Below are 21,305 nucleotides of genomic sequence, written 5' to 3' on the forward strand. Positions count from 1 at the left end.
AACTTTGGAATTGAATCCATGGCTGTGGAGAGAGAGAGAGAGAGAGAGAGAGAGAGAGAGAGAGAGAGAGAGAGCGGCAGCTCTGGAAATCAGACTGAAGGCTGTTCAAGCCTGGAAAAAGGCGAGAGAAGGAGAATGACGAAACTCTCCTCTCTCTCTGTGACATTTGCCCTCTGAATGGCATCAGCTCAATGGAGCAGAGCAGCACAGAGTGATGTGGAGTCAAAGGAAGAAAGAGAGAGAGAGACAGGGAGGAAAACACAAGTGAGAAAGCAGAGGAAAGAAAGAGAATAGAAAGGGCATGAATTACAGTAAAGAGAGAAAGAACGACAGGACGGGTAGAGCCGTTCCCACCAGACATTGTTTCACCAGTCATTGCACAGGAGAGGGAAACCTGAGTTATGCTTCTATGTTCCACAACGCTTTTACGATTTATGTTCCAGCGAGGATAATGCAGCTAGACCGCTCTGTTGAAAAGACACCCATAAATCTGATCTTGTTTTCGATTTTTTTTTTTTCTCCCATTCTTTCTCTTTCAGAGCCCCCTCAAATCCTCTCAGTCTGTGTTGTTTGGCATTCATCTGCTCTGGTCTATTTCCCGACTTCTTATGTAAAGGTATTCAGCAGCAAGCCTTTGTCTCATGTATATACTGTATTCTGCTGAGCTCGTACTGCTTGTAAATACAAAATCTACACACACACACACACACAAATAACTCACTCTCTGGGCCTCACTTATACAGCAAGCCAGCATCCAGCCAGCACAGAGGCCTTGATCTATTCCTTTTCAAACATTAAAAGGGAATGGCGTTACATAGCAATACCAGATCTCCTCAAATCTTAGCAAAATGACATAGATCATCATCCTGTGCATTATGTAACCAATAACAGCTGTGGACATGTATATATGTGTGTGAGTGTGTATACACATATGTACATAGAATATATATTAGCTAAGTCCACACATCAGATTCACCTTTACAAAATAAATGAGTCATTGAAGTCTTAATAGAAAACAAACAGACTCTTGTCTAGAGTTAATCTAAACGCAGTTAGCCTTGCTTCTGGCTCCTGGCCATATGGAGGTCTTTTATAAACGGGGAAAATAATGATAATGTTTGGTTGAGCACAGACAGTCAGTCAGCCCAGCACTCTGACTCCAGAGACCCAATTAATACCACTGTAAACCACCACTGCCCTTCATAGGCAACATCAGTCTGTGCTTTGTGTGTGTGTGTGCATGTGTGAGAGAGGGAGAGAGAGAGAGAGAGAAAGATGTAAGGGTATCAAAGGGTGAGGATATGATGGAATACAACACCCTGGCCATGGTAGCCCTCCCCGAGCACTAATCGATTATCATAGACAGAAATCATCTTCAGATCACTGGCCATCCAGCCAATCACGACCAGCAGCGTAACCTATGAAACCCTCAATAGAAGTGGTGTTTATGGTGATAATCATTTCAAAAGCAACTGGGGCACAAAAGATTTCATCTGCAACATAATATTATATGGAGAAGAGTTTCCCAGTGACCCTGTAAGGCTGACATAAATACTGGGCTAGTGTGTGAATTCCTAGTTAAGTAAGTGAAACTGTGGTGAGTTATGTCTATCCTCAGAGCTGAAATGATTAGTCAATTAACCTGTAAGGCCAGAAAGTGTGATAATCGATTCATTGTTTGTTTCACTTTTCACGGTAAATTACTCATTTCTCATTTGTGGGGATTTGCTGCTGTTCACTGTCTTACATCATGTATGAACTGAATATATTTTGGTTAATTTGAAGACGTTACTTCGGATTTTTGGGAAACTGAAATGGGTGTTTGTCGCTATTTTTTCTGTCATAACTTAAACAACTGATTGATCAATCCACAATGCCAACAATCTTTCACTGAAGCCCTCGTGTCTATATTGGCTGTTATTTACCCACCAGCCTATCACAATACACCTGCATGTCATTACAACAAAGCTGTAACTTCCCACCAAAGTGAACACCTGTCCCGTTAATTGGCCTCGACAACCCAAACGAAAAGCCATTAATTTACGGAATACTCAGCAGAACTTAGCGAGAAACAGCCAAAAAAAAAATAAAAAATAAAATAAAATTCATAAACGGATATGAAGTTGTCGGACGGACCGTTAGCGCTCTGCTTGCCAACTTGTGCAACTCAAACGCGAAAAAGCAGACAAACATTTCGTGGCTTTTTTCTTGTTCGTGTGCCTACCTTTGCCGCCGAGAGCGCAGGAGTGGCCCCAGATAAGCCAAAACAGCAAAAAAGGGACCCCGAGTATCTGCATGGTGGTCGAGCTGTGAGGGTGATGTCTCCCCGTCCTGTCCTCTTCTCAAATCCTGGCTCACCTCCCAAGCGCAAGGATCTTCTCAGCTGGCCGAGAGACCTTCACTGAGTACTGTCAGCAAAGAGAGAGAGAGAGAGAGAGAGAGAGAGAGAGAGAGAGAGACTGACGTTTGAACAGCGTCAATAAAACTACATTTCCGGTTATTGCTTTTCAAAATATTACACAGCCTACTGTTTATGTTGAATATAACGTGAAATAAGGGTAACAAAACGTGGCTGCATTTATACACAGTGAAAAACAATCACTAATAAATACACGTTGTAACACTCTAGTAATTTTGGTTGCTTCAAAACGAGTTCACCCCAAGCTTGAAAAATTGTACACTTTTATATTGAAGAATAAGAGCATCCTTTCTGGGAATGATCTGGCTTCACTTGTTAAACTTGACGTAATAAGAGAGAAGGAGCAAGTGATGGACAGGAGGAGATGTAAGGAGGGGATCTGTCTGAGATGAGAGTGACTCTGTTGGTAGTTTCATGTATCATAAGAGGGGAAAGGACTGGCAGCCCAGGAAAGGGCTGCTGCAACCGAAACTTACTGACAGTGATTGCATTCCTCTACAGGAATATAACTACAGTCGTGATGTGGTGAGGGAGGACACCAGAAACTTACCAAATCTCCCAAAATGAATCAGTGGCTAATTTACTATGGGAACTATGGGATCACAATGTCATTAGCACAGATGGAGTATTAATTCTCGCATAATTGAAGTTAAACACATAGAGTTTCTAAATCAGTGATTCTGGTTCCCTTTACTGTCAGTTCTCATCCCCCCGATTTATCTTACAATCCCATTTCAGGATCCTGACATTCCCAGATTGGGTACCACTCTTTCAAATAACCTTTACACTAACATTTTCTTGACATTTGTTCATATCATATTACTAAAAGAAACTAGATCAGATTTGATCTTATATCAGACGCCTCACATTGCTGATGTCCACCTCCTGACCATTTAGGAATTCAGTTTGGTCAACTATTCATATGCATCCTTGAGATAGTTTATTTAGCTGTTACCCTCAATAAACTGCTTGTGTAAGTTAGGCTACATTTGGGAAATGTAAAAATGTAATTAAGGAGTAACATGAGCTGTGGATTTTTGAACGTTCTTACAGCAATATTCCTTTCATAATCGAATGAAGCAGCTGCTACGCTATGATGTGTTTCCATCTGTATCCTCCTAACAAGAGCCCGAACAGCGCAGCTATACTCCCCCTCACAGATTTGAGTCTTTCAGTTTTCGCCCTGTGGCAGAATCACTGTTTTTCTCTAACGGCCATATGTTCTTCAATTATTCCCCCATGTTTCTTCTTCTTTTGGGTGTGGGTGTGTGTTCTGGGGATTAGAGAGAGGGGGAAGACCTCAAGTGAGTTAAGAGGATAACAAAGATCGAGCACAAACACACACACATGCATATGCAGACAAACACATGCAGGACGACATTTACATGCACACGCAGGCACTGAAACACACTTTCTCCCAATTGGCTGTTTCCATGGGTAGCGGCAGCTAAGTTACAGCAGAGCAGTCACAGGGGAGAGTGCAGTGAGCAACCTTTGTCCCTATACCTTTGGTCAAGCCCTAAGGTAAGCAATCACTCAGGAGTTGTTACATTATGGGCACCTACACATTTTAATCTCAACATTTCACACAGGATCACATGGAATAAGCTGGTTTCCTTTTTCACTTTTTGCTGTTCCAGCATCTCCAGTATTCTCCAGCAAGCCCAAAGGTTTATGACTGCTAAATTATTCATCTTATCAACAAATTGTTTCATTAATTAAGGCGCTGGAGTCTCACTGTGATAGGGACTTTAATTTTAACAAAGCTTTACCTTAAAAAGCACATTACTTAGAAATGTCAACACTAAGATCTTCATAGTTCAATCAGTGTGTGTCAACATGCACGTGTTGTTTTCATACAAACAAGCCACTGAACCAGTGATCCTATTAGGACACACTATATTGGCTCAGTTGTCATGTCAATCTGACTCTTACAGCTCCAAATGAACAGCCAGGTTAGCTCCAGGTCACTGTAGTATTACCTCCAAAACAAACCAGAAAATGATCCTCCATCCCCAGAAAATTCATCTAGGACCTGTTTTTTTTCTGTCTATCTCCACAAACTCTGGTGTGGCTTCACAGATGATTGGGTGAGACAAACTCAGTTGTGGATTTTAACTGATAGAGTCTGAGCAGCCGAATGAATAACAGGTTTTTGCAGAGAAATATGATGGTATTTGTCAGCTTGTTTCTTCACACACACACACAAATAAGCACTCACGCACACAATGGCATGTAAAAGGAATGCACCAATGAAGATTTGAAACACATATTAATCTTTTGTAATCCACAGTTCATTGTTAGGTTTAAAGCTGACCAGTACAATATTTTTTAAATTGATGAAACTGTGAATGAAATTAACCTCTCTCTTAGCCTTCTCTGAAATGCCACAGCACCTACATGAACGTCCACATTCTTTTAATTATTTCTTCTCCTGTGCAACTAAGCACAGTCTTGTGAAAGGCATTTACTGTACAGCCCTTTGGAAATCAGTTGCCAGCTGCACTATAGACAGTCAATTAGTGTTCGACAAAGCTTCTTCTTTTCATCTGACAAGCAGTTAACAACAATGGAATGAAAGGTTACCAGGAGCAAGAAGGTGTTTGATGCTGCACCACTCTAAAGGTCATCTTATGATTATTGTAGGTTTCTTCTATTCTGGGAAGGTGTTGTCCTCCCCCACAGAGGCACAAGGACGAATTCAAGTAAAACTCATTGGAATTTTTATAATACAGGTCTCAAAGGAATAGCTAAGGCATGGGTGAGGATGTGGGGCACCTCTGCTGTGTGTAATTACAAAGATTTACCAGAAGCCTGTAAAATGTATTTCAGTACCGCGGAGAGCTCCGTCATCTTACTCAGGCTCGTCTTCTTCCATCAGGGGTCGCACTTCAGCCAGGTTTTCGGTGCGGAACCTTCGGGCAGCAGCTCCGTAGATCCGGGGAGCGGACAGAGCGTGACACGCTTATCCAACAGCAACAATGTGAAAAGAAGGTAACGAAGTTAATCATAATTCCTACTTAGAAACGGTGTGTGTATCGTAGTGTGGCCGTGTGAATGTACGACTTTTCAGCTGCATCGACACGAATATACGAATGTGTGCGTGTGTCGCTTTGCACGTAGTTTGGTCTGTTGGGCTAATTAATGTTAGCCGCTCAATGTCAAAGCTTAGTTTACTTGGTCTTGGTGGGATTTTAATGCTGTCCTCTGACTGAAACTGAACTGTTAAAAACTGTCAAAAATCCACAGCGACTCATAGCTTCTACGGCTAATAGCTCCAAACTCGTTAATATCGAGCTGACAGTCGCCGACAGTCTCTGTTCCTTTGCACATAGCGTGCACCTGTCCCCAGCGCACCTGAATTTACAAACCGGGGGTCAAAAAAAAAAAAATCCTCTCCCATGGGAACTTACGCATGATTTAAAGACAGTGAACATCGTGCATATGCAGCGCTGCATCCTTTTGTGTCCTACGAGATCAAGACATACAAGCCTAAAGATTTTTTTTTTCAGTGCAGTGTGATTTATTGTCCGCCTTATCTGAAAACATCAGGTGCATACATTAAATGAACAGTGGCCCTAATGAAAACTCCACTAGAAATCCTTGGATTAGGCATTTAGTAAATATATAAGAATTTTATTTTTATAACACTTTTCAAGGAAGAGTGAAAACATCAAATGTAATAAAAACACATTACACTAAATCGCAGGACAGATATATATAATCAAAATAAAAAGCAGTCCAAATAGAATAAATCATTTAGAAGAATTTTACAATCTGGTGGGAAGACGATAACATGACAGACCTTTATTATGTGATCAATATTATGTTTAGTAGTTAGACAGGGGGGTTGACACTGTTAAAATATTTGAAAGCTGGACTAACTGGAGGAACCAGTTAACCAACAATTAAGTTATCAAATAGCATGTTTAGCAATAGCAAGTGAAAGAATTTATTTCAAATGTTGGCTGGTTGAATCAGCTGTCTCTTCAGCTAAGTGTAGTATCAGCTGAACAGTAGCTGGTGTTAATTTCCCTCTAGGCTCCTTACATGTACACATACAGACATTAGAACAAAATGCCAGTGCAGCTGGTCCTCTCCTCCAGTGTCTGACTCGGGTAAAATGCCGCCACATGTTTTTTCTGGCCAGTGTTTTCGAGTACATTGGGTGTCCTGATGATGAATGGCCAGAGAATGGGAGCAGTATAGGTTTACCTCTCACTGGGGCTGCCTATAATAATAATGTTGTACTCATACATTTTAAGGTGCTTTGGGAGAAAAATGACGAGTGGGTAATAGAGGTTAATGAAACGTAGGTGAACCTCTTCAAAATGCTACATACGCCCATACATGGCTCCACGTAGTTAGAGGTACAGAATGACTTTGAGTGCCTATAGAACGTTCTAGAGGAGGACATGCTCTGTACTTGCTAGCTTCTTTCAGTTCTTCCTTCAGTCACCTTTGTGCCCCATCATCTGCCTCCCACAGTGTTAATGACTCTTCCTTCTGTTTTCCTTGAAGGCTCTTTGACCATGGTGTGAGGGGATAAACCAAAATGGCCAACCGCCGTCTTCCACTAGTCTTGTTAGCCTGTGGCTCCTTTAATCCCATCACTAACCAGCACATGAGGCTGTTTGAGCTGGCCAGGGACCACATGCACAGCACAGGTCAGATCCGAACATCCACACTGTGAAATTAGCATTAGGTCTAAATACAAAAAAAAAGGTGTAAAGAATAAAGGTCTAAAGAATAAACATTGTCATTTTGAAACACTGGCTGTTTGTATGTTTACTTTACATAGATAATCCTTAGGATCAAAGCAGCTTCTGTAAAATCTGTATATAGAAAAAAAAGGAAACCAATTGTTTGCTGTTTTCACATTGATTATTTGCAAAAATACCTACAGTGTTGAACATATGCGGTCTTTCTGGTGCTCCAGAACCTAGCATCTCCTCATTGTATTATACTTCTTGTACTTCTTGTATGAATAAAAAGCTCAGTCACTCTGGGCTTTGTGTCCTCACATGTGCTGCCACACAGTCCCATGTAACGCCCGTGTCAGCAGACACAGTCTCCTCGTTTAAACCCAGGACCGTTTACATTCCGACGCTGCTCTGAATGAGAGCACTGGCCTGATCACATGGTCATAACAACATCATTATACCTTAAGGAGTTAAACTGGTCCTGAGTCAGCTCTCTCAGTCTAAGATGCTTTATGACTCTATGCAGTATTTCAGTGGGCAGGAACTTAAATAATGCTCTTAGAGTTTCTCTTTGACCCCTTACCTATAAGGCATCAGCTGACCAGTTAGAGTGTAACCATGAGAAATGATTGTAAGCTGCGTACAAGAGGTGTTTTTATTCTCCTGTTGTTGAATGTTTGTGTTAAAGTTGCAAGTACATCTGTTCTGAAACTATTCTAAATAGTTTCAATATTGCCCTATCAAGATTTGAATTTTTAAACTTTTAGTCTAACTCACTGTTTAAATCACTTTTTAAATCCTTAAAATCAGTGAGACAGTATAAGCTATAAGTAATGATATAGCTGAATACTTCATGATCAGATGCCTTCATCTCCTTGTTTCAAAAAGATCAGTTGTGATTTGACAAAGCACTAATAATACATCAGTATCTTTCAGAGATGATTTTATCTTCTGATTTATATTCTGTTTCTGTATCATCTGTTTTGACCCAGAAAAACTGTATTAATCTTCTCTCCCTTCAGGCCAGTACCAGGTGGTGGGTGGCATCGTGTCTCCAGTGAGTGACGGCTATGGAAAGCAAGGCCTGGTACATGCTAAGCACCGCATTGCTATGGCACAGCTGGCGCTCCAAAGCTCCAACTGGGTCACAGTTGATGAATGGGAGAGCCGGCAGCCAGACTGGACGGAGACGGTGGTCACTATGAGGTATAAAACATGTTTACTGCAACACTGGAGTTGAAATTGCTTTTTTTTTTTTTTTTTTTATAAAGGAAGGTTTTCAGGTTCAAAGTCAGAGAACATGCAAGAAACCGAACTGAAGCATTATGCCAGCCTTTGCCTCCTCTTTACTGCCACCGGTTGTCAAAGCACCTCACAGATTATTACATCCTTATAGTTGCTTATAATAACTGCAGTCAGAAATTCCATTTCCATTCATAGTATAATTCAGAGCGTGGTTAATCACTCCGCAAAAAATGTCCTCTGTGTAGTGAACAGACAAAATGCCATTACTTTGGATGTGAGATTGCTGTTTGTCAAAGGATTTGGATTCTAGTTTCAGCCGGTGTCCTGTTTCTTTATCTCTTATTTTCTAAATTGACCTAATTGGGCTGTGATGAGTCCTTTCAATGTAATAGCATGCTACACATAACACTACACTTAAATTACTGCATCAAAAACCATACCATCTTTTACGTAGCTCCTGGTACATCCGTCTTCATCTTTGATAGGATGTAAGACAAATATTTTGTCCTTTCTGACATGTCCTAGTTTTACCACAGCACCGGCAGAGTTCCCAGGGATGTACACTCCTTCGCTGCACCTCTGCCAGCCCTTCTTAATGCTAATTTCAGCTGTTTATGTAACAGAGTGGTGTCAGGTTCCCTGAGCCTAAATTACAGGTAGTAGTCTCTTGAGGGCTGCCAGAGGTGACTGGACCTGTATCAGGGCTGGGTTGTCCATGGGGTGAAATCAGAGGCAGAGGCTGTTAAATTCATTGGCCAAGTGGGAACAGTGCGGTTGCAGAAAGCTATCTGGGACATGAATATGGGTGAAGAGAGGCAGGCAGTAGTGCTGCATTCATAATGAAAAAATGTGAATAAGGGATGGGTGTTGTCTGCGTAAACCGCTGTATTACAGAGGTTTACTTTGCAGAAAGATGCTATTTGTGCAGCTGAGCCTTATCGCAGGTGTCACCCAAGGGAGATAATCAGTATCTAATGATAAAAATATACCCCACACTGTATTACTGTTCACACTGTACGTACATTTAAACTCAGCAAGTTGCATTTTCTTATACGCATTTGTTTCTCCAGTTTTATTCACTCTCCCTCTTCCCTGCTCCCCATTTCTCACAAATCCCCTTATTACTGAACAGCCCCCCCCCCCCCCACTTGGTCGTCTCTAAGCTGTGTTTGCGCAACGCGAGTGCAGATCAAGGCATGAAATGGCCTGTTGTCCCAACCCTATGAGCAGGCCATGTCACACTTCATCTCACTCCCGAACACTCACACATACACACACACATGCAAATGTACTAGAACACCTTTAAGAAGCTTTACTTGAAAACACTGAAGTTTTTCATTCATCTTTTTTCAAGGTGCCTCTGTGACTCTTTCTTTGTAATTCTGTCCAGTTTGATAAAGCTTTATTGGCATGATGACATTGGAAAAGACATGTTGCCTAAGTACTCGTTTACACGTATATCCAGTAATGACGTACTGCACGTGAAATGAAACAGCATCTTAATGATAGCAAATGAAGATAAAGTGAAAAATACTCATAGTCAGAAATACAAAGAATGAGACTTCTGTGTATCACCATATAAAATGAAAGAAAGAAATTCTCCGTCTCTCTTTCTCTTGTACCTTTGGTTGTTGGGCAGGTATCATTATGGGCGTATTCTAAAAGAGTATGAGCAGAGCGCAGGAATGCACAACTCCAGCAGAAACACCACTCCCCTCTCAAGTAAGAACATCTTATTGTTGGGAATTTGGGATCAGTTCAGAAACCCTTTCACTGCTTACTGTTCACAGGCATTTTATATTTGGTTTTAATTTGCAGAATGAACCTTGAATTCTTCTCATTCTGAGTCAGTTCACCACTTTGGTTTAACATCAAATACCTATTCCCATCAGCCTCCGCTGTGCTTTGTGATTTATGCTAATTAGCAAATGCTAGCAGGCTAGATGTAGATGGTGAAATGCTAAACATTATACCAGCTAAACAGCAGCATGTTAACATTGTGTTTGTGAGCGTGTTAGCATGTTGACATTTGCATTGCTTTGCCAAAGTAGAGCCTCAGAGACCCACTAGCACGTCTTTCAACTTTTTATGAGATTATCACCTATATAATAACAATATTCTGTGTGTAAAATGCACAATGCTGGATAAAACATTTTTTCAGCATATTGCCTCATCACATCTTTTACAAGTTCTCTGACAAAGTTATGGTTAAGGATTTGCATCAGTCCCACATAATGGGCCTATGCTGAACACATGCAATGCAGGAGCTAATGGTTCAGTGTGGTTTTGACCAACAGTGGTTAAAGTCTATTAGTGACTGTTTTAATACTTTTAAGAGTGTGTGTGTGACGGTTGTATAACTGGAACCTATCCAATCATTATTCAGGAGCAGTTACATGGATTATCTTTGATTTATCAAAATTGCTTACGGGGGTATCTGTTCGGTCCCTGCTGCGTATTTTACACAACTCTGCATAAAGATGGCAAATTTCATGAAAAACAGAATTATGGACAGCCCTGAAATTTCATCAGAGAGAAAGCCGATAAAATATTTATTTTGTTTTCAAAAAGACTGACATTTTTGGGGGGGGGAAAAAAAAGTTGGTTTGTTTGCTATTTTGGTCTCTGTCTCAGTTCATTTTATGCAGTGTTCAAAACACACTGTTCAGTTTGAGTTTTAATGGAAAAGTTGAACTCACAACTATGAGTAAATTACACACCTTGAATATCTAAGCTGAGTGATTTGTAGACCCAGTAACTCAGTTTTAGTCATGTTCTGCTTTTTATTTGTCTGGTCCAAACTTGCCTACGAATGCCTGCAGTTTTTGAATTCAGCTCTTCATATCAGCACTCTTTGAGGGGACACTTAAGTCATGTATTATTGGATTCCCATTTTCTTTAGCTCAGCTGTGCACCAGCCAGTTGGCAAACAGTGACTGGACTCTTTCCATGTATTCAAAACTAGCACCACCTCAGGATTATGTCATTCTTTGCCATCATAACTGCTCAGAATTAGAACACAGAATTGGATTTGATTCTAATAGAGAAGGAATTCCACAGAAATGTGACTGATCATTTCATACCTTTTGAGGGTAAAAGCAAAGGATTCAGGGGTCTGAGTCAAGGAGTGCTCTTTATTATAGTTAGAATAAAGTTATAACAATATGTTGATAATTTTATGAGGCATCATAGATCATGTCTTATAGTCAGAATAAATGGAATCAAATCAGGCCATCACTCTGGCCCCTTACAGAATATCAGCACTTCAAAATGACCTCACCTGATAACTTCTTTATATGTGGCCTGTGTTTTTTGAGTAGTCTTCCTTCTCACTTCAGTATCGTCTCCTCTCCCCTTAGCCCCCTCTCCCCAGCTGAAGCTCCTGTGTGGAGCTGATTTCCTTGACACATTCAAGATCCCGGGCTTGTGGCGGCATGAGCACGTGGAGGAGTTAGTCGGGCATTTCGGCCTCGTCTGCGTCAGTCGAGGCGGGCTGCAGCCCGAGCGGGCCGTGCACGAGTCGGACACGCTCTCCCGCCACCGACAAAACATTTTCCTGGTGAGGGAATGGGTAAGGAATGAGACGAGCGCCACAGAGGTGCGGCGGGCTCTGAGACGGGGTCTGAGCGTGAAATACTTGATCCCAGACTCGGTGATAGAATATATTCACCAGCACAACCTTTACACAGAGGACAGCGAGAGGAGAAATAAGGGAGCGGTGCTGAGGCCCCTCACCAAGCAAGCACAACAGCCAGTGAAGAGTTTGGATGACTGACAGACAGACTGCTGCAGCACTGAGCTGAACATGGGAGCCTTCGAAGAGCGAATTCGCTCACAGATCAGTGCTTCTGTTCATGTACTGGAAGATGTTTGCTTCCTCGGGATTGCAGTGTGGAAGATGTCTGAAAAGAAACACGTGTTTTTCAGTTTGTTTTCCGGAAATCACTTGTTTTCAGTGAAAACATCCACATGGTGCTGTGCTGTCTTTTGATTCATATACATGAACTGTTGCAAATAATGAGCCCCATCTTTGTTCCACAGTGTGAATGAACATTTGCCTGCTAATAGTTTTCTATCCGTTGTAGTTTTTCACATTGTGCATCATAGCAGTTGGTTTAACTGAAATAAAATCCTGCGAATGTGAAGCATATTCATCTGACTGGTGTGTTTTTTCTCGCAGGGCAAAGATTTTAGAAATAACAAGATCAAAAGTCCAAGTCCCTTTAACAATCCATCTGATATCTTGCTTACAAAGTTTTTAAAATGACTAAATCACACTACCCAGGTTTTGGTTTGTTGACATCATTCTAATATATTTCTAAAAATACAATGCCATCAGACTTTTTCAGGTATAGAAAGATAAAATCAAAAAATAAAAACCATCATCATGAAAACACAAGAAATCCCAAAAAGGCAACTATTGTGAAACAAAGTTGAAGATCCAAATATAAAAGAAGATATTTAACATATTTATATCAAGTGACCTGTTCAGATACATTTTCTGTCAAATCTACTTTTTGTCTGTAGTCTGCAGCAGGCTCCCAACAGCAATTCAATGTGAATCTATTCAGTTTCCCCCTTTCATCTACACACTGTGTGTGTGTGTGTGTCTGCAGGCCTGTATTTTTTTCCACTAAAGGATTTAAAGTAATCCTGACAGTTGCTCAGCTACAGGAGGTGTTTTCTCACTGAGGCCAATGGCTGAAAGCACCACTGTGCCACTGATACTGACTGGCATCCTTTGAAAGATGTGTATGTGTGTGTCTTTGTTTGTGTTCCAGTCAGCAAAGGATCTAGACAATGGGTTGGCTGCAGCTGGCCCAAAAGAGAGATTATCAAATTAATTGAGTTATTTAGGTGAGACAAAAGATGTGACAGGCCTTTTGTGTGACAATTATTTGTCGCAGTTGGATCATTTTAAGTTCAGGTGATTCTGCTTTTGTACTGTGCATATTATCCACACTGTGTGCTCCATTCAGCCAAATCACATTTGAATGTGATCAATGTTTTAATTGATCTTTGCGTGATTTTATACCATTAGGCTGATTGCTGTTGGCCCTATAATCCTGATCTAAACACGATTGAAACAAGCCTCATCTTATACAACTGAACCAGGCCAAATGTGCCACACGTGGAATTGCACACAAGTACGCCTGTGTCAATTAATAAAGGAAGTGTGTTCATCCTAATCCCACACAGGAGAAGTAAGCATTCTCCAACATAAAGCACACAAGTGTATTCTACATTATGTATGCATGCCGCACGTTCACAGCATACATGCAGGGAAAGCGTGGTGAGGATTGTGGGGTTACATGGTGTCGACCGTGGGAGGGAAGTGGGAGGTGCGAGGGACAGCTAATCGGATTAAAGTGAATTTGGTTCAAATTGAGGCTTTTGACGGCAGGTTCTGCACTCCACCGCAAGTAGCCGCCCACAGCAGAGCTCCTCAGTGACTGGAAGTAGAGGAACCAGCAGAGACACAGCCAACATGCCTGCTGATCTCAACGGATATTGGAAAATGATTTCCAATGATAACTTTGAAGAGTACATGAAGGCTCTCGGTGAGTTTGTCAAGAGTTTTGTAGAAGTGGGTGAAAGACTGGCCTGTTGGATTCAGATTTAAATGTCAGTCTACATATTTAAAATAACTATGTAAATGACCCTCTAGTATTCATAAATATATTAATAATTCATCTCGGATAGAGTGAGGCTACAGGGATCTGGTATTTTGTCTCATACGGTATTATTTGCAAAATAATGAGAGAAGGAAATGCAAATTTGCTGTGACATTTTATGGAATATAAGTAGATGTTAAAAGGAACACCAGGCTGTTTTCATCTCAACAGAAATGTTGTACTTTACCACCAAATACACATTCGCAAAATATCACATAAAACAACTTCTTCTAACTGAGGCAGTTTCTTAAACCTGTGTGTATTATTCTGAAGTTCCATCACTGCGCTGAGATGCCCTGTTTCTCACTGTTCCTCTCCTGTTTCTCATTCGTTTTCCACCATGCACGGGGGCCCCGTCACAGATGTGAATGTTGCCATCAGGAAAATTGCAAATTTGTTGAAGCCTGACAAGGACATCGTCCAAGACGGGGACCACATAACCATCAAGACCCTCAGCACCTTCAAAAACTACAACATGGACTTCCATGTGGGCAAAGAGTTTGAGGAGGACCTGTCTGGAGTGGATGACAGGAAGTGCATGGTGAGCATTTGGACCTTTGAACTCAGAGGGATTTAATACATTTCAATGAATGTATACATTATACTTTACTGCACTTAACTTTTGGCAAAAGTCCTTGACCTTAAAGTTAAACCACATTGCTACAGGTATGGCAGCCTTATGTTGGTGGCATCTATGTAGAATGTAATGAGCATACGGTGGCCATAGAAAACTTTCCACATACATGTAAAACTATTGAAGACTGATGTCAGATTCTGTGGGAAAAGAAGTGGAAGAGGCTGAGAAACAAGCCAAGCTTCACATTTATTTGATCAGATTGTGTCTCTGAATACTGAATAAGCTCAAAGATTATCTGTGGTCCCCTTTGAAAAACCTTTTTTTTGTATGCTGATAGGCTGGTTATAGATAAGCTTTAAGCTGTTTGGAGGGTGGCAAAGAGAGAAGGTCACGTGTGTTTCTATGCTGTGATTTTATCTGAGTAATTATTTAAGAAGGATGAAGGAGAACTGGGCCTCTTACTCAGCATATAATATAGGTTCAAATCTGTGCATGAGAAGAAACTTGCATCTACATCATCAACTTTGAATAAATCCTCATCTGCATCAAATATTATAACCATACATGTGTCTCTCCCTGACCTGTGACCCTCATGCAGACCACTATCTCTTGGGAGGGAGACAAGCTGGTGTGTGTGCAGAAGGGAGAGATTGAAGGAAGGGGCTGGACCCACTGGGTAGAAGGAGATGAGCTTCATTTGGTAAGAAAACATCAGTTCCTCCCATGAATATTAACGTATAGAGTGTGGATACTTAAATTCATATCCAAAATGTCTCTCAGCACCGTGTGTGTGGTACATATAATTCCATGTGTGGCTCCAGTATGAATTTGTCCACCAGCTCCAGCAGTAGTAACGTCGTACTGTGTGAGGTGCATGCACACAGGAAATGTAGTAGTAGTCGTGATAGTACTTTATCAGAGTTACAAGTATGCGGCTATTACTCATTTTCTGCCAAATAAATCATATTTCCGCACAAGAAACAGCCTCTGAGGATGCTGTTTCAAGAGAAAATAATACAAATTCATACATTTTCAGTCTCTAGTGTTTCCTCCCTGTCAAACAAAAAGACTGATTCAAAATAATACAAGATTAAAAATTAAATTTCTATATATGTATTGCGAAATGAAAAGCCGTCCAGTTTCAGTTTCAACTCATTTGTCATCTCATTTCTTCATGACCTGAAACATCCAGTAATCCACCTGACATCAACATCAACCTCTGCCGTGTCATTATCTTGACTTTGCCAGTCTAATTTCCCTTAGAAGGACTTGAGTTACTTTTTTCTTTTCTTTTTTTTTTCAAACAGCTCCTCTCTGAAATCCATCGCGTGGCCCCCAGTGTGGCCTGTAATGAAAACATTAGCATCTGAAAAGACTTTAAAGTAATGACTAGCACATTACCATTTTCATTAGCTCAGCATTATCAGATTTCCCTCTGTATCATTACTGCTATCAAAGCTGAGCAAAAATAATCAGCCAGATTGTTTGGTTTAAGTGGTGCCAACAGATGTTTTCAATCAGTCGCCATGAAATGAGTTATTAGTGAGAAGTTCCCAAGAGCTGGAGGAGGGTTTGTCTGTAGGGCAACAGTGGCCTCTGGTGGCAGAAAATTCATTGCAAGGGGGATCCTTGACAGCATACTCGCAAACTGTCACTGTCCGGGGAAACCACGCATCTCCAATATTGGTGATTTGTTTTATTGAAGTGACAAAATGTGGAAATAGATCAGAATCATTTAAAATACCCCAAATTATTTGCACATCACATTCAGTGTTTGTGATCCACACGTTATTGATAATTATCCCATCAAACTATATAATTCCAAACTCAAAAAAAAAAAAAAAAAATCTAAAAATCACTCCATGTATACTGTGTATACGTCATTTTAAACCTCGTACATATGTAAATATGAAGATATTTTTATGTTTTTATATTGGGGTATATGTATATGAATCTTTTTAAATTCAATCCAAAAACGTCGCATTTTCTTTTGTTACAGGAGCTGAGAGCTGCAGGAGTTGTTTGCAAGCAGGTCTTCAAGAAGACCTAAGCTGGCTCTTACTGAACGAGGCAGTGCCCCCAGCTCACAGAGACACACCAGACACATCCCATGCCTCTGACATACCATCCATCTTCTCTTCGGGCCATTTCTACATGTCCCCATACATCCATCTACAGATTTCATATGTGCTACTTGGTCATAAATGCTATTTTTGCTAGAGACACGTTTATATTTCTTCAAAGCTGTTGTCTTACTCTGCCAAAGCCAATTCACATGCAGTACAATAAGGGCAAGTGAGGATCATGTAACATCACAAAACGCAATCCTGCATATCTGTCTCAGGGTGGGTTCTCCTTTGATTAACATGTGTAGATGTGTTGGATGCATGCATACTGCTAGGTGTAGCTGATCTGATGGGAGAGCGAGACTGACAACTGACAACACACTGAAATGACCAGTGGGAAAGTTATGGACACAGTGAAGAAAAGAGAACAGGCTTATATAACAACTTATGGGTTACTCCCTTTTTTTTTTTTAGTTCTCCTAATGATGGTTGTGACTGGAAAACGATGATCTGAGTTTGGTTAAGGACTGTAAGCTTCCCGGCTACTGATGCTTAGTCTCCAGAATGAATGTCAGAAGTGATATGTGTGTCTATATATCGCTCCCAAATCCTTTGGGATTGTGCAATTGATAGTAAAATCAATCAATCAATAAATGAAACAGTGCTCCACAATGTCATGTGTCTTTTTCTGAGCAGTTAAACCTTGCTTTTGATCTTTCATTGACTTTTTGGAAAAGAAATAGTTTTGGTAGGCAGGTCCACTTCCTGTAATACAAACAGATTAACCACAGACATTAACCATTCTAATTTACTTAAGTTTGGTGTTAGAAGCTCAGAAGCTCCTTTTATCTGAAAACTCATTTCAAGAAATGCATTAGGCAAGCTTATGAGTCTACATAAGCTATCCAACTCACTTTCTCATTCTTTGCTGCAGCTGCTGCTCACTGTGCTGTTCTGCCTCCTGCTGCCTCTTGTGCATTCACATCCTGGCTTTTACCTGCAGGTTCTGTTTATTTATGGTTCCCCAGGGGGTTGTTATTGATCTCTCCCTGCTCTGGCTTTGGGTGGTTCAGAAAATTATGCTGTCAGGGAGTGGTCAAAACAGAGACTGGTGCCAGAGTAAAATCTACATTTCTTCTGAAATGGTTGGTTGTCTGCCTGAATGTCTGTTACTCAGCGGTCATTTTGACCACACAAACAGCTCAATGCAGGAGACATACACTGAGAACAGGCTTTTGGGTCGTTTAAGACACATCTTGTGTCCAGTAGTAGTAATAGTACTAGTAGTAGTAGGTATGAATCCTCAAGATTTCAGTCCTTATTTGATTGATCTGGCAACACCTGTGGTCACTGGCAGTGACTCTAAGAGAATTAGTTCCACTAGAAATTATTTATTTATCGATCACTGGGGGCTGGAGGCATGCTCAGAGCAGCTATATTTAAAGTTTCCTCTGAACCCTTCGTACATATGCACATCATTTAAATCCAGAGTGGGGATAGTGGACTCCATTGACAATGCAAACCAGCAGAACATTTAATGAGTATAGCAGAATAAATGTCAGCCATAAATAGTATTGAAAATTGGATTTGTTATGATGGAAATCTTAGGAATTATAACTTAAAACTTCTGAAACTAAAAATGTTTTCATAGTCATGGATTCTAGATTTTTCAATACGGGAGAAAGTCTACGAATTTTAAACTAGTTATTTTAACTTAATGTGGAAAAACCACATCAGACACAAATTATTATTAATAACAGTGTACTATAGATGTATTAAAATATGGCTGGGGGGTATCCTCCAAAAAACCTGCTCAGCTCTTCATTTCATTTCAAAATCAGTCACACTTGCTATTTTACTTATTCATTAATTAATGTATTTATGTATTTTGTCTGCAAGACTGAACTTTATTAACCTTCATGCTCAAAGTTCAGGTGTTCTGCTTTAGTATTTGAGTTTGCCACAGGAAAAGATCAAATAAAGAGAGCTCACTGTTGTTACAAAATATCTTCTTCTGTCTGTACATTGTACACACTGACCATCAGTGTCATTCATGCGTGTGTGTGTGTGTGTGTGTCTATGTATATGTGTGGACACCCACACATAGGCCTTCAGTAACCTCCCCCAATTGAAAAGACAGAAAGAAAAGAGTGAGTCTTCCCCCTCCCCCTCCAAAACAACTGGCCCTGCCAATCCTCTCCAAGCTATAAACTCACTTATCAATAGTTCTCTGCCCTCATGCCCCCTGACTCATATAAAAGCAGGAGGACACCCTGCACCTTCCCCCTTCTTGCGCTGTCTAAAGTCTACACACAACAGCGTCACCAGCTGCCACCATGCCTGTAGACTTCAGTGGGAAATGGATACTGGAAACCAATGACAAATTTGAGGACTACTTGAAAGCATTGAGTAAGGAACTTTTTTATCTTAATGGGTTTAATTTTGGTGTGTGATGTCTTGGTTACATGGTGAAGTAGTGTTACGGGATGATGTGACAGGTTGGATAAGCTGCACGAGTAACAAAACCATCCAATTTCATGCTCTCTTAATTTAAGACAGAGTCTTCCTCCTTCCAGGAGTCCTCCTGAGGAGTCCAGGAGTCCTCCTGTTCCAAACTACCTTAGAGTTAATTTAAAACTATTTTTGCAGTGATTTCATTTCAGATTCTTGTTGAGTACAACTATAATTGCAAATTCTAAAACTGTTCTCATTTAAAAATCATCCTTGGTCAACTATATTATTTCTTTGACCATGGACATATATCAAGACCAAATTTCACATGCAAAAAAAAAAAAATGCCGAAGTGTGTGACATGCTCAAAATTACTGTCTCTGTTTATGCTCAATATAATTTATGTAGAGTGATCTGAGTGCGCTGAATTATTAATTAAGTCTCTCTTTTCTGGCCCCAGATATTGACTTTGCTACGAGGAAAATTGCCATCTCCCTGTCTCAGACCAAAGTGGTTGTCCAAGATGGAGACAAGTTTGACTTCAAAACACTGAGCACCTTCAGGAATTATGAGCTGGCCTTCACTGTTGGGGTGGAGTTTGATGAGTACACCAAGGGATTGGACAACAGAAATATCAAGGTGGTTTGACCTTCCCTGTATGGTGTCCTTGAAGTGACAAGAGTCAGTGATAGTTTATCTGATGAGTGGATATTTCCCCATTTTCCTTGTTGCTGATGTGATAATGACAACTGTGTCTTATCTAAATGTGTCCAGGGAATGATTGCCCTGTGGTGTCTGTGTGATATCAGTGTTAATAACAGCCTGAAACCATCAGTATTAATGTGCTGATGACGAAGAATTTACAGATGATTAACAGTGATATGCGGTTATATTAGATACCAATGAAAGAAAAAAATATGTGGGGAAAAGGAGGCTGGAATATCTTGTTTGTCTGAGGCTGAATGATGTTCCCAAATTAGATCATTTGCTGCACAGAATGATGCCAAAGGTTCATCAGATGCCCACGGGCATTTTAAGCCATATCTCTTTCATTACATAGAAAATGATGCTGTGAGGGGAAAAAATAGATTCATGACATTAGAAGAAATGGGAAAAATTAAAGCATGATATTTTTGCATTCTGGTAAAACAGATCATTATATATTTAACTGGCTGTTATTCCACAGTGACATATGTAGAATTTTCTGAGCGGTAAAAGTAGTCATGTTTTTTTTTAGCCATTACAGGCAGAATTGTTGAAAAAAATCCTAATCATCACTGTCAAAAATACATTACAGAGTTATACATTTAGTTTACTGTTTACTTAATGCAGTGTATGTTGTCTTGTAGAGTTTGGTGACCTGGGAGGGGGACAAGCTGGTGTGCACCCAGAAAGGAGAGAAGGCCAACCGTGGCTGGAAACACTGGATCGAAGGAGACAAACTGCATCTGGTGGGTTGACAGTATTAGTCATGGTAATTTGATTTTTGTGAAGGATTTGAACCAGAACATGGGCTATTTGATTAAAAAAGAATATGTGTTGGATTAGTGGGATTTATTGCACAGCAGAATGTGATTGTTCTGTGACTTTTAATGCCATTTTTTTCTGCTGCAGAACAGTAACAGATTCACTTTCCTCTCTACTGACAGGAGCTGACGTGTGAAGATGTGGTTTGTGTTCAGGTGTTCAAGAGAAAAGAATAAAAGTAGCAAATATCTGTTTTTGTTTTCATTTACTCCATTGACAAGGTTTTTGTTTGCTCCTCAATAACATGTTTTCCCCAACTCACAAAAAAAATGAATAAAGGTGCTTTTCAGACAGCATTTCATGTTGTGTGTCAGTAGAGACAAACCTGTTCACCTGTTTTAGTGTTAGAGTTTAACAACATGTGTCATCACATTCTGCACAAAAGACAAATGAACTGACTTTTAGGAGAGTTATAACTCACATTTTATCAGTTACACATTGCATTAAACACCTTTTCGTTACTGTCAGAGGTATCTTATAAACCAGGGCTTCAATCGCCATCTGCTGGAAAAAATATGGTAGTATCCTGGAGGTGAGATGAAATTCTGGACTCAATCTACTCTGATATGGTGCTGTATGGTTGGAAAATAGTTGGTATATGGTTAAGTATATTATCATATATAATCATTTCCATCTCTCTTC

The 21,305-nt window shown here is 40.3% G+C and overlaps 2 protein-coding genes across 2 annotated transcripts in view; one reads left to right on the forward strand and one right to left on the reverse strand.

Annotated features, from left to right (window-relative positions):
• clstn2a (calsyntenin 2a) overlaps positions 1–2,297 on the reverse strand; it is a 125,940-nt gene extending 123,643 nt beyond the window's left edge. The window contains exon 1 of the mRNA XM_041055250.1: positions 2,225–2,297. Coding sequence (XP_040911184.1) covers positions 2,225–2,297 — 73 coding nt within the window. The remainder of the gene's footprint in view (positions 1–2,224) is intronic.
• A 3,061-nt stretch (positions 2,298–5,358) lies between these two features.
• LOC121193061 lies at positions 5,359–20,959 on the forward strand. The gene is made up of 13 exons (XM_041055180.1): positions 5,359–5,413; positions 6,941–7,086; positions 8,145–8,328; positions 10,007–10,089; positions 11,727–12,139; positions 13,772–13,928; positions 14,405–14,583; positions 15,218–15,319; positions 15,927–15,966; positions 19,005–19,094; positions 19,597–19,775; positions 20,486–20,587; positions 20,786–20,959. The coding sequence occupies exons 2-13, from the start codon at positions 6,975–6,977 to the stop codon at positions 20,837–20,839; spliced, it is 1,695 nt and encodes a 564-aa protein (XP_040911114.1). The 5' UTR covers positions 5,359–5,413; positions 6,941–6,974; the 3' UTR covers positions 20,840–20,959.
• Positions 20,960–21,305: the final 346 nt, after the last annotated feature.

This window comes from Toxotes jaculatrix, chromosome 14 (genome assembly GCF_017976425.1).
Source record: "Toxotes jaculatrix isolate fToxJac2 chromosome 14, fToxJac2.pri, whole genome shotgun sequence".
Taxonomy (NCBI): domain Eukaryota; kingdom Metazoa; phylum Chordata; class Actinopteri; family Toxotidae; genus Toxotes; species Toxotes jaculatrix.

What these genes read in the sequence shown, in the direction of transcription:
- LOC121193061 (XM_041055180.1), top strand. Translation starts at nt 6,975, where the DNA reads ATGGCCAACCGCCGTCTTCCACTAGTCTTGTTAGCCTGTGGCTCCTTT. An exon ending in TGGATGACAGGAAGTGCATG is followed by an intron (nt 14,584 to 15,217) that starts GTGAGCATTTGG and finishes ACCCTCATGCAG; the next exon opens with ACCACTATCTCTTGGGAGGG. An exon ending in AAGGAGATGAGCTTCATTTG is followed by an intron (nt 15,320 to 15,926) that starts GTAAGAAAACAT and finishes TTTTTCAAACAG; the next exon opens with CTCCTCTCTGAAATCCATCG.